General features: G+C 40.5%; 1 protein-coding gene across 3 annotated transcripts in view; it reads right to left on the bottom strand.

Annotated features, from left to right (window-relative positions):
- DDC (dopa decarboxylase) overlaps positions 1 to 12,187 on the bottom strand; it is a 126,382-nt gene that overhangs the window by 67,314 nt on the left and 46,881 nt on the right. For all 3 annotated transcript variants that reach the window (XM_042474619.1, XM_042474621.1, XM_042474620.1), the window contains one exon: positions 6,657 to 6,791. In XM_042474619.1, coding sequence (XP_042330553.1) covers positions 6,657 to 6,791 — 135 coding nt within the window. The remainder of the gene's footprint in view (positions 1 to 6,656; positions 6,792 to 12,187) is intronic.

Here is a 12,187-nt window from a genome sequence, read left to right as displayed (position 1 = left end):
AACTGCTTAGGCAGTGCTAGTTCACTGATAAGCAGTATAGAAATATACTTGCTATTGCTATTGATATGCCCAGGTTTCAGCAGTGGCCAGGACTGCTTTCATACAGTTAAAACTTGTGCACCAACTGCACCTGTTTCTTGAAATGCCAAATCTGGCTACAGTGACACATGCCTTAATTACATTCCATTTGGACTACTGTAACACACTCTATGTGGGGCTGCCTTTGGGAACTGTTTGCAAACTTCATCGGGTTCATAATGCTGCAGCCAAAATGCTGAACAGAGCCAGTTATAGGGAGCATACTACTCCCTTGTTGGAACAGCTTCACTGGCTAACGGTTCATTTCTGGGCACAATTAAAAGTGCTGGTCATGACCTATAAAGCCCTATATTGCTTAGGTCCAAATTATTTGAAGAACTCTATCTCCCCATATGAACCTGCTAGAACACTAGAATATTTGAGGGAAGGCTTTCTCTCAGTCCCACCACCATCGCAGGCTCCCTTGGTGTTAACACAAGAGAGAGCCTTCTTCCCTGAGAAACTAGACTGGTCTCTCCCTACTTGCATTTCATTAGCAAACTAAGATGTTTTTGTTTAGGCAAGTGTTTAAAACATAAGCATGCTACAGTGGTTTTTATATTGAGCATGTATATTTGTAATGTCTTTTAACTTGTATGTTTTTAATATAGTTTTATATTGTGAAGTCGAAGGCTTTCATGGCCGGCATCCATAGTTTTTTGTGGGTTTTTCAGGCTATGTGGCCATGTTCTAGCAGAGTTTCTTCCTGACATTTTGCCAACATCTGTGACTGGCATTTTCAGAGAATGTTTGCCTGGAAAGGACTTGGCTATATATATTGTGTGACCTGGAAAGGCAGGAGTGATTTGCAGTATATTGTTTGTTGCTAATGACAGGCCTCAGGGTGTGAGAGTCTGCACAAGAGGATTAATGTCTGCTTGATAGTGTTCATTGTCTGTTGGGAGAGTTCTCATTTGCATTTGTTGCATCTTTATCTTGCTATCTTTCAGGACTGGTAACCAAACCTTGTTTACTTTAAGGATTTCCTCTTTCCTGTTGAAATTGTCCAGGTGTCTGTGGATTTCAATGACTTCCCTGTGCATCCATGTCAGGTCACACAATATATATAGCCAAGTCCTTTCCAGGCAAACATTCTCTGAAGATACCTGCCACAGATACTGGCAAAACATCAGGAACAAACTCTGCTAGAACATGGCCACATAAACCAAAAAACCCACAAAAAACTATAGTTTATATTGTTTTTAGATTATTTTAACTGGTCTAAATATTTTGATTGTTGTTGTTAATCTGTGAGCCACCTTGGGTCCCTTCTGGGAGAAAGGTGGCATATCAGTGAAATAAATAAATAAATAAATAAATAAATAAATAAATAAAGATGCCCACCTTTAACATGCCAACTTTTCACGGGGAATCAAGGCATGTTACAACATCTAAAAACAGTGTATTATATATCAAATGTAACAGCTGATTTCTGTAACCTCCTTCTGGCAGGGCTTCCTCTTTCTCACCTCCATCCCTTAATTTCTGTCCAGCATTGAGCTGCACACATTATTACATCCGCCCACCGCTCGAAACATATCGCTCCTTTGTTGTCATCCCTTCTCTGGCTCCCCCTCCCTTTCCATATTCAGTACAGTATAAGCTTCTGTTGTTGACTTTTAAAGCCCTCCATGGGCTGGCCCCTCCTTATTTATCAGACCTTCTTTCTCCTCCCTTTCCTGCTTGGGCCCTCCATTTTGGTAGTCACGGTCTGCTGTCTCAGCCCAGGATTTTCTTTGCCCTGTCCTAGATTCATCCCTTTTCACTTGCTGTTCCTCACTCCTGGAACCTCCTTCCCCCACGAGCAAGAGTCATCACTTCTTAACTAATTTCAAAACTGAGTTGAAGACCAGCCTGTTCAGAGAAGCGTTCCCAGGCATTGCGTGACTATTATTGGCTATTTGACGTTTTTAATTTGTTGCCTATTTTATTGAACCCTTTCCTGTATTGTTATATATTATTTATATGTATTATGCTATTATTACTTAGATTGTATGCCATGGGCAGGTTTACTCTTATCTACTTTATTGTTTGTATGCACAGCGCTGTGAAAATCTACAGCGCTATGTAAATAATAATAATAATAATAATAATAATAATAAATCGAGTTAACATTAATCCCCCACCCCACTGCCCATCCTTGGTTATGCTGAAAGCTAGGCAGGGAGGAAGGGCCACTGCGTCCCATAGGGACTAATGGGGAGTGCGCCCATGGCACGCGTGTGCTGCTGCACCACCGCATGCACAAGTCTCATTCATTTAAATAGGACTCAAATTTGCTTTATGCGGGGGAGTCTGGAATGGATCCCCCGTGTAAAGCAAGGACGCACTGTAAAACTAAATTAAATTATTTACAATATAAAAATGTTGTGATGATAAGATCAACAAAATTGGGGGAAAATATAAGATATAGTGAGTGGGAACCCTTTGGGGGTAACTAGTAGCTAACTGGAGTGTTATCCAATCTAGGAGTTTTATCTTCTGGCATGCTCCATTTTCTCATCATTGGCTCAACTAGTAGCTTGCTGAATGTTATCCAACCTGGGAGTTTCATCTTCTGGCACTCTTCATCTTAGGGATTTTGTGCTAAAAGACATTCAAAAGGGGTTTATCGGTGCCTCCTTCTACACAGTACTAAAAAGCATTAGCTATCCTGCCACTGCTATTGTCTCTGAGAGATCCTCCACCATTGTCACCCTCCACTACTGCTACTGCCCAGTAGCTGCTTGGCACATTTAATCTGATTCCTCAGCAAATTTTAGGCTCAACATTTTTTTCAACTTTTGTATCCTTTTAAAATAAAATAATTTTATACTGTTTTAAATGACATTATTTTAATTATTGTTAAAACTGCATTGTTAGGGTTTAATTGAATTTTTCTGTGATCCTCCTTGGGTCCCACTCTAGAGAAAGGTGGCATATACATAAATATATAGTAAATAAATAATAATCAAATAAATAAAGCTTGACTGACATAGGAGCAGCAACACTATTACCAGCAACACTACTACCATCAACATAGAAAAGCACATAATCCCACCAGTACGGAAATGTAGTGCCATTGGTGGGGGTCATGTTGCTGGGTGGGTTTATTTAAAGGTCCTGTCAATAATAATAATAAATAATAATAAAATATTTATTTATATCGCGCCTCTACAAACCACTTGGAATAGTTCTGCTGAATGACATATCAAGGAAGCAACAGTGGAAGCATACTGTTTATGTATTTCTTGTTAACCACCTTCACTGCCATATAATAGGCACAACAAAGAGTTTTTGCTAATCATTTGTCATATTTCCTCTGTAACATGCACCACCTGTACACCAGTCTGCTTCACTGATCTTCAATCTTCTGTAAACCAAGGATTGGGGATTTAGGAGCAATTGTGTCAATGGTCCTGTTAGCATACCCTACACCCCTCTTGCTATAATATGGAGATTCATATTTTCATATTTTGATATCTAGAGTCAGGCATATTTTTAAGAGGTCACAATGACCTTTGGAACACTAAGAGGTTTCACATGGGAAAGGCACACTGGTCCAATGACATGTGGAAGATAGTGCCACAATAAAAGTTAAATGGGTTTGCTGATCACTCTGTCCTCCCCAGGCTTTCTGCATGGGGACTTTCTTGCAAGGGGAACTGAGCGAAGTTATACATCATATCTTTTCCCCACCCTGGGCTGTGTCCCCATCCACCCCTTTCTATCTGACTATCTAGCAGTTGTCTCAAATACAATCAAGGTTTTATCACACAGCCATTAGTCATTCCAGAGTCCTTTTGGTATTCCAATTTTCCATTCTAGATAAAAGATGTTCAGTGGTATATATAGTACTGTGGCTCCAATGTAGTTCAGTTTCCCACCAGTTTCTTGTCTCCAAATGTCCATCTTACTGCTATTTGTTGATAAAAATGCTATTTAGCATTCAATATTTTGAGACAAACAACAGAAAGGGGGTAGCAATTTTAGCTAGGAGTTTACTACAAATCCTCAGTAAGGATTGAGGGCACATTCCATACATGGGATTTTGAGGCTCTGGGTAGGAATTTGAAAGAGCTGGAATCATCTCATCTCTTCTCCCAGTTGAAGGGCATGGTCCAGGAAGAGTGAGGAAAATAGCAGATATGTACAACTGGCTCTGCAGAAGGTTTCACCAAGAACAATTTGGATTCTTCTATCATGGCCTGTGGTTTCAGGAGGAGGGACTTCTGGGAAGGGATGGGTTGTACCTCACACCTGTTGGCAGAAACATATTCGCCAATAGTTTGAAAAATTTAATTAGGAGAGCTTTAAGCTGAGATGTGGGGGAGGGAGACAATGGCCTGGGACAGATGGGTGCAATAGGGTGCCCTTGTCATGTGTGAGGGGTGACGCTTCCAGACGCCCTTCACCCCTTGCACGTGACAAGGACATCAAAATGGTGGTGCCATGTACAGATGGGCACCGCCATTTTGACGTGATGGACGCTTAGCGTCCGCACGTCATGGTGCCATAATAACGTCATGAGTGTGCCATTGGCACACTGTGGCATCATCATGGCACCGCAAAAAGAACCCGCTTTTTGCAGGTTCTTTTTGCTGTGCGAGGAAGCCACACGGTTTGTCCACTGCAGCTTCCTCGCACAGCAAAACAAGGCATGAGCAGACTGCCCTTTTGGGGAGGTCTGTACCCCGCCAATATTTTGGAAGGCAGGAGGGAACACAACAAATAGTGCAAGGACCCAACAGTGGGAGGAAGAAAACTTTACACAGGCAAACAGGAGGGAAAACCCATGGTCTTTGATGTCTCTATACTAATGCACAGAGCATGGGAAATAAACAAGATGAACTTGAACTCCAAGTACAAAAAAGCAAATATGATATAATAGGCCTCATTGACCCTTGGTGGGATGAGTCTTATGAATAGAATGTAGTAATAGAGGGGTATAACCTTTTAAAGACAAATAGACCAAACAGGAAAGGAAGAGGAATAGCATTATATGTCAAGGATGTTGACACTTATGAAGATATCCAGGACTTCAATCTTAGAAGCCAGATGGAGAGCATTTGGAAAAAAAATTAAACGGGAGGGAAACAACAGGGATTTTATCTTGGGAGTCTACTACAGACTCTCAAGTCAGACTGAGGAATTGGGTTCTGCCTTTCTGGAACATATGACCACACACTCAGAAAGAAGAGATATAATAGTGATGGGAGACTTCAACTATCCTGATAGTTGCTGGACGTCAAACTCATCCAAAACTTTAAGGTCTTTAAGAGGTGATATGATATCCCTGATTAAGCATTTGAAGGGGTATCATAGAGGATGGAACAAGCTTTTTTTCTGCTGCTCCAGAGAATAGGGCACAGAACAATGGATGCAACCTGCAGGAAAACACAATCCACCTAAACATTAGGAGGAACTTCCTGACAGGAAGAGCTGCATGACAGTGGGACAGACTCCCTCAGAGAGGGCTGGAGTCTTTTTCTTTGGAGGTCTTTAAATAAAAGCTGCATGGCCATCTGTTTGGGATGATTTGATTGTGAGTTCCTGCATGGCAGGGATTTGGACTGAATGTCCCTTGTAGTCTCTTCCAACTGTATGATTCTATGACTCTGGACTCAAAACACTGGAGCTACATTTTCTTGGAGAAAAAAAGGTCAACTTATAATAACATGCAGTTTACCTCTCAAAGGTATGCCTTATTGGGAATAAATCAAAAGCAAATGTGTAGATGAAAGACACTGGCCAAAATTCAGTGCTGTACTTAAGCTGGATCCTGTTGTTTCCTCCAGAATCAGAAACCCCTTTGTCCTCTTGCAGCCACATTTTCATGACTAAGAACTCAGACTCTGAAGATGAGGGTAATTCCCCATCTTAATCTGTGGAATGGCAGCCTCAGGACACACTACAGGAGTCACTTGAGACTGATCAAACACAGGCACCACCAGAGTGCCTGGAACAGTCAGTTAGCCCTCAGACCTGGTGGGTGAAGAGAGTAGAACAATGACATTCAGTGAGGTGTCTTGCCAAGTGAAAAGGGAAGCTCTCTTACTCAAGAACAGGCTGCAGCCAATTTAAGAGACAGCTTTGACCCATGTTCCCTGTTGGAAACAATTGTCCAATCTCTGGCTCAGGAGTGGTGTTCCTGCAGTACCTGAAATCCTAACCTTTGAATACATTGACAACCCTATCTCCAAATTTTGGACTGGCTTTGACTTCTCTCCTGCACATTTCGTTCACAAGGGAACCGTTCCAGACATGTTTGTTTTCCAAAGACTTTGTTTGACTTACTGGTCCTGCCTTATGTGACAATATCTTCAAAAGCTCAGAGTAAATTTCATGTTCCCTAGCAACCGTCTCAGTGTATGCTGAAAGCTAAAGCAAGGCTTGCTCCAGAGTGCTGGGAAAATGTGTGCATCGGTTTTTGTGATCATGGCAGACCTAACTGGCATATTAATTCCCCTGGTGCTATATACCACATACACCATAGGCTCTTGACCTTTATATCATAACCAACCCTTAGTATGTGTTGTCTGTGTATTATGTAGAACATTAATTCCAAAGCCCACACTATAATTTCTTGCACTACTCACTTGGTCAGAAGTATAGGCCACCAGCCGTCCCATGATGTCCCCCTGAATCAGTTTTTCATTTTCTGATAGGACACGATGGATAGCTTTGGTTCGAGCTGCAAGCATTGCAACCAACGTAGCCTCACTGGCAGTGCCCTGTTATGAAGAACAGAAAGATTCACTGGGACAAGACAATGTAGAAAATGTACTCAAAAAGTCAGGAATGCCCATTGCTTTGAAGAGAGCTATTGAAACAACTGCTGAAAAAAATATTTTTTATGAGACGCATACTGTTTATTTTACTTCCCCCTTCATTTCAGGAAAACAAAGGTTACCATGGTGAGGAGATTCAAGAGATAGCAGAAATATTGATCTATAATGCTGCTTCCGCCACCAAAGCTCTCAAGAGGAAATTTTCTTTCATCATTGAAATTTTCAAGTATCACCTTTGAGGCAAAAGTTCTTGCCCCATATTGATTTAGCCTTTCCAAGGTAATTCAGCAACAATTTCCACAGAGCACAACTACAATATTCTGCTACCCTTACAGCCATGAATGATCAGCAGTCTAATAGAAAGCCCACATTGGTTATGTCCTTTCTTTGTTTTATCACTGTTATGACCAAAAGGTGAAAGTTTCAGCTTCACAAATTGCCTCATCTCTAGCCGCAGCAAATACATCTCTACTTATTAGTGTCTTCCAAAATTACAGGAAATCCAAAATTGTCAGGTTTAAAATGTCAGCATCTCCATTTGGTAAATACATATAATTACTCAGCAAAAACAGCACAACATTCAGGCAATTGCAAAAAGAAGTTAAAAAGGACAAACGTATTCCACACACATGCACACAAAAAGTCACTGGCATAAGGCTCCATCAGCTAACAGCTGTTCAGAGACACTTGTTTCCATTGCAAGATTGTGGAAGAGGGATCAAGTTCTGGCAAAAGTCTTTTGTAAATTTCATTCATAATACAGTATTAAAATATTGAGCTCTGGAATTCCAATTTGCATAACTTAATTTAAAGAATTCAAAGATACAGCCTTGTTAATCTCTAAAATCAGTATGTAGAGAGTTCTTGTAATACCTTTAAGATTAACTGAAAGAAAGAAATTGGCAGCATGAGCTTTCGTAGACTTAAGTCTACTTCCTCAGATGCATTTGAGGGGGTAGCCTAAAGTCTATGAAAGCTCATGCTGCCAACTTCTTTCTTTCAGCTAGTCTCAAAGGTGCTGCAAGATCTCTCTACGTGCTTAATTTAAACAAGTAAACATTTTTTAAAATTGCCTGACTGGATCAGATGAAAGAAAGTGCTATTCCCACAAGACATTACACTGACAAAGATTTTATATAAGGGTTTTATTTTATTTATAAGGTTTCATTTTATGTAGAATCATACAGTTGTCGTCTAGACAAACCTCCTGACATGCAGAATATACAACTAAAGCACTCTGGGAGAAAACAAGCCATGTGAAGAATGACTTTGGGGAGCTGGTTACATTTAGTTTGAAGAAAACAAGACCAAGAGGTGACATGATACCTAGCTATCTTTAAATATCTGAGGGGAGGCATTTTTTCTACTGCTCCAGAGACTGTAACACAAACCAATGTAGTGAAATTACAAGAAAAGAGATTCCACCTAAAAATTGGGAAGAACTTCTTTACTGTAAGAGCTGTTAAAGAGCTGCTTATGGTTATCGTCTGGATTTTTAAATGTTAGTTTTAGTTTTATACTGTTTAATCTTGTTTTAAGGGGGTACTGTGCATATATGGATGTATTTTAGTCTGTTGTACGCCGCTTTAATTGCAAAAAGCGGGATAAAAAATTTATTATTTATTATTAAACAGCGGAATAGACTTAAATAAATAAATAAATAAATAAATGCTTTCTTTTTACCCCGCCCCTCTGTCAAAGACAATCGTGATGGCTTACAATTAAAATGAGAACAGAGGGTAATGGACTCTCTTTCTTTAGAAGCCTTTAAACAGAGGTAAGATGGGCATCTTTTAGGAGTGCTTTCCTTGTGTATACTTGCATGGCAAAAGGTTGGTCTAGATTACCTTTACAGTGTTTTCCAACTCTAAGATTCGTTTCTGTGGGGAAATGCTATTACTTGCACTGAAAATGCTGCTTTCTGTATGTATGTATGTAAATAATAAGTCCCCAACAACAGCATTTTCTGCACAAAAAAACAGAAATATTATTTTCTGTACAGAAGATGCTGTAAATATTTGCTATTTTCTGTTCAAAATACCATGTGTGAATTTTGTGCACAATAAGTGAACATTTTTAAAATTGTGCAGTTTTCCAAGACATTTTTTCAGTGGTAAGAAAATTACAAAAATTCTTTGTTGCTTCCCTCCAGGACAAAATTAACAAAGACTTAAATCCCTGAATGCAACCCAGAGGTTAAGCACATTAATTTCAATGGGGAAAAGTGTTCTTAACACAAAGTTAGAGTATGCTCATTATGTATGCATATACAAACCATCACCCCAACTGTTCTATATGCCACATACAATTATGTGCAGTGAGCTGATTCTCTTTTTATTTTAGGTTCACATGATGAGAAATTCATGAAATGGTTCAGAGACTTCTTCAGCCATGACTATATATATTTCACAAATCACAGGATTATTTATTGTACAGTTATTACTATGAGATTTACTAAAACTTACTGGAACATCAGCTGCAATAAATGGCTATGCCTTGCACAAGGCATTTCTTACCCATTATTAGCTAAATATTTGTCGATAAACTGCTTTCTCTTTCAAGATGGCAGGAAAACATTTATCCATTCAAAAAATGTTGCAATATGCAGTGCTTCTATTTTGGATACTCCACTGCATCCCTCCCATTGCTCAGTTTCTCATTTTTCACTCAACAACATTAGCATTTCATCCATCTGTCCATCCATCCCTTTATTTATACATTGCATTTTTACCAAACTGAGATTCAAACCAGCTTACAAAATATGAAGAATTACAATAAAAAATATGTATTGTTAAAAACATACAATGTTGAGATTAAACAGTATTAAACCAACAACCAAATAAAACCACATAAAATATTACTTTAAAACAAAGCATAAAGGCAGTTTAGCAACATAAAAAGCCATTTCCTGGTAAAACAATCAATTCCCCAAAGTTTGTGGAATAAAAAGGTATTCACTTGCTGCTGAAAAGAAAGCAAAGAAGGACACATCCTAGCTTCTCTAGATTCAAAGCACAGGAAAATATTTCCCCCACATTCCCATCAAATATGCTTCCCATTTAGATAATAGAGCTTAGGAGGGCTTGTGTGGAAAGATGGACTTTCAAAACATGATCATTCCCCTCTGGCTTAAGATAATTTGATATATTTTACATAGTCTAGCTGTTTCTTTTGATTTTAGCAAAAGTATATCTTTTCTTTCTGGCTCTACTGGTCCTTTCTTAGCTGGATCAGGGCCACAGCAACCTCATGCCAAGGCCCTGATCTGGCCTTTCAAAGGGTGTCATAGCCATGGCAGTGTGGCTGAATGACACCCCTTCATCTGGAAGCAGTGCCAGAGACATGCCATGATGCTATATGCCATCTGGAGTAGCACGTGGCATCATGGTGCCCTGTAGGTGGAGTCAGGACGTTGCATCATCAGGACACTGCGCCCCGACTCCTCCCACAGGCCAGCCTTTCGGGCCAGGCTGTATAGGGCCTTTGTTAGTCCCTCATGGTTTGTCAATTACAATATTTGGGAAATTCTATTTCTAAAAAGAATACATCATATCACTAGCATGAGACTTTTTTTATATCCATAAATAAATAAAAATAATAAAAATTTTATTTGTATACCGCCCTTCCATCGATCAGGGCGGTGAACAACATATTAAAATCAATACATAGCATATACACATATTAAAAACAACATAAAAGCCCTATCAGCCATCCGTCTTGCCATCAGCAGAGGGAGGAAGGTCATCTGGAGCTTTAATCAGGGAATGCAGTTTGAAATAGAAGGGTTTTTAAATCCCTTCTAAACTGGGCCAGGGAGGTGGCCGAGCGGAGCTCTGTGGGCAGCGTGTTCCAAAGGGCTGGGGCGACGATGGAGTACGTCCTCCTCATTGTGGAGGTAAGTCTGGCCCCTGGCACCCTGAGTAATTGCTGCCCAGAAGTTCTGAGGGTGCGGGACGGAATGTATGGGGAGAGGCGGTCCTTCAGGTATCCTGGGCCCAAGCCATGTAGGGCTTTATAGGTGATCACCAACACCTTGTACTGTGCCCGGAAGCGGATAGGCAGCCAATGCAGGTCTTTAAGCACAGGTGTAATATGGCTGGTCCTGGAAGTACCAGTGACCAGGCTGGCTGCCATATTCTGTACCAGCTGTAGCTTCCGGGTATGGTACAAGGGTTGCCCCATGTAGAGCGCATTGCAGAAATCCAATCTAGAGGTTACCAGAGCATGTACCACCGTTTCATAACATTTAGAGGACTTCAGAACATTGTAGAAATACTTGAAATCCATGTGAAATAAAGACCAAAAAAAAGTGCTTTTAAGAACTTAAGACAACTTTCTGCTTTATTTTATGGAACATTTTTCCTCCACATCAGTGGTCCCTAAGCTTTCTGGGGTTACAGCTCCCTTTCCTCTTGGATGACAATCCTAACATCCCTCCCAGCACATATTTCTTGATATTAGGTCTATTGTTGAACTTCACATTCAAAATAAACCATCTCAGTTGCTGTTCCCTTTACTACCTGGTCATGCTGGAAGCAGTAACCAAGGAACTGGCTGAGCAGAAACTCAAAACCCTCTCACCTGTAGCAGCCTTGCAACAGAGATGTCACTAGGGTCCATGTAGAGTGCAGCCTGTACTGGATGACACCATAAGTGGGTCCCCAACCACCACCCTACCAATGCCATTGTTGTTCCTTAAATGTCTGCCTTTCCAGGAAAAAGGGGTATAACATTAATGTACCTTGTAAGATACAAGCTTATTGGAACAAAACATGCAGCTAGAAAGTAGGACAAATAAGATCTCTCCTATCTCTTCTCACTGAGCTTCAAATACCCTCTGAGAAAAGAAGAAGAGATAGGGCAGGGTTTTCTGTATTCTTCTGTCCTCCTAGTATAGCCTGGCCTCATCCATGAGAGAAGGAAAAGCAGGCTGGAGAATCAGGGAGAGGAAGGATGTTGGGCCAAAGCTAACAAAATGAAATTCAACACGGAGAAATGTAAGGTGCTGCACTTGGGGCAGAAAAATAAAATGCACAGATATAGGATGGGTGACACCTGGCTGAACAAGACTACATGTGAAGGGGATCTGGGAGTCCAAGTTGAACATGAGTCAACAGTGTGATGCGGCAGCTAAAAAGGCCAATGCAATGTTAGGCTGCATCAATAAAAGTATAGTGTCTCGATTAAGAGAAGTAATAGTGCCACTGTATTCTGCTTTGGTCAGGTCCCACCTGGAACATTGTGTCTAGTTCTGGGCACCACAATTCAAAAAGGATATGGAGAAACTGGAGCGTGTCCAAAGGAGGGCGAATAAAAGGGTGAAGGGTCTGGAAACCATG

The sequence above is a fragment of the Sceloporus undulatus genome, chromosome 6, assembly GCF_019175285.1.
Source record: "Sceloporus undulatus isolate JIND9_A2432 ecotype Alabama chromosome 6, SceUnd_v1.1, whole genome shotgun sequence".
Taxonomy (NCBI): Eukaryota; Metazoa; Chordata; class Lepidosauria; order Squamata; family Phrynosomatidae; genus Sceloporus; species Sceloporus undulatus.
The sequence above is the reverse complement of the archived record's forward strand: the minus strand, read 5'-3'. Positions and strand labels throughout refer to the sequence as shown.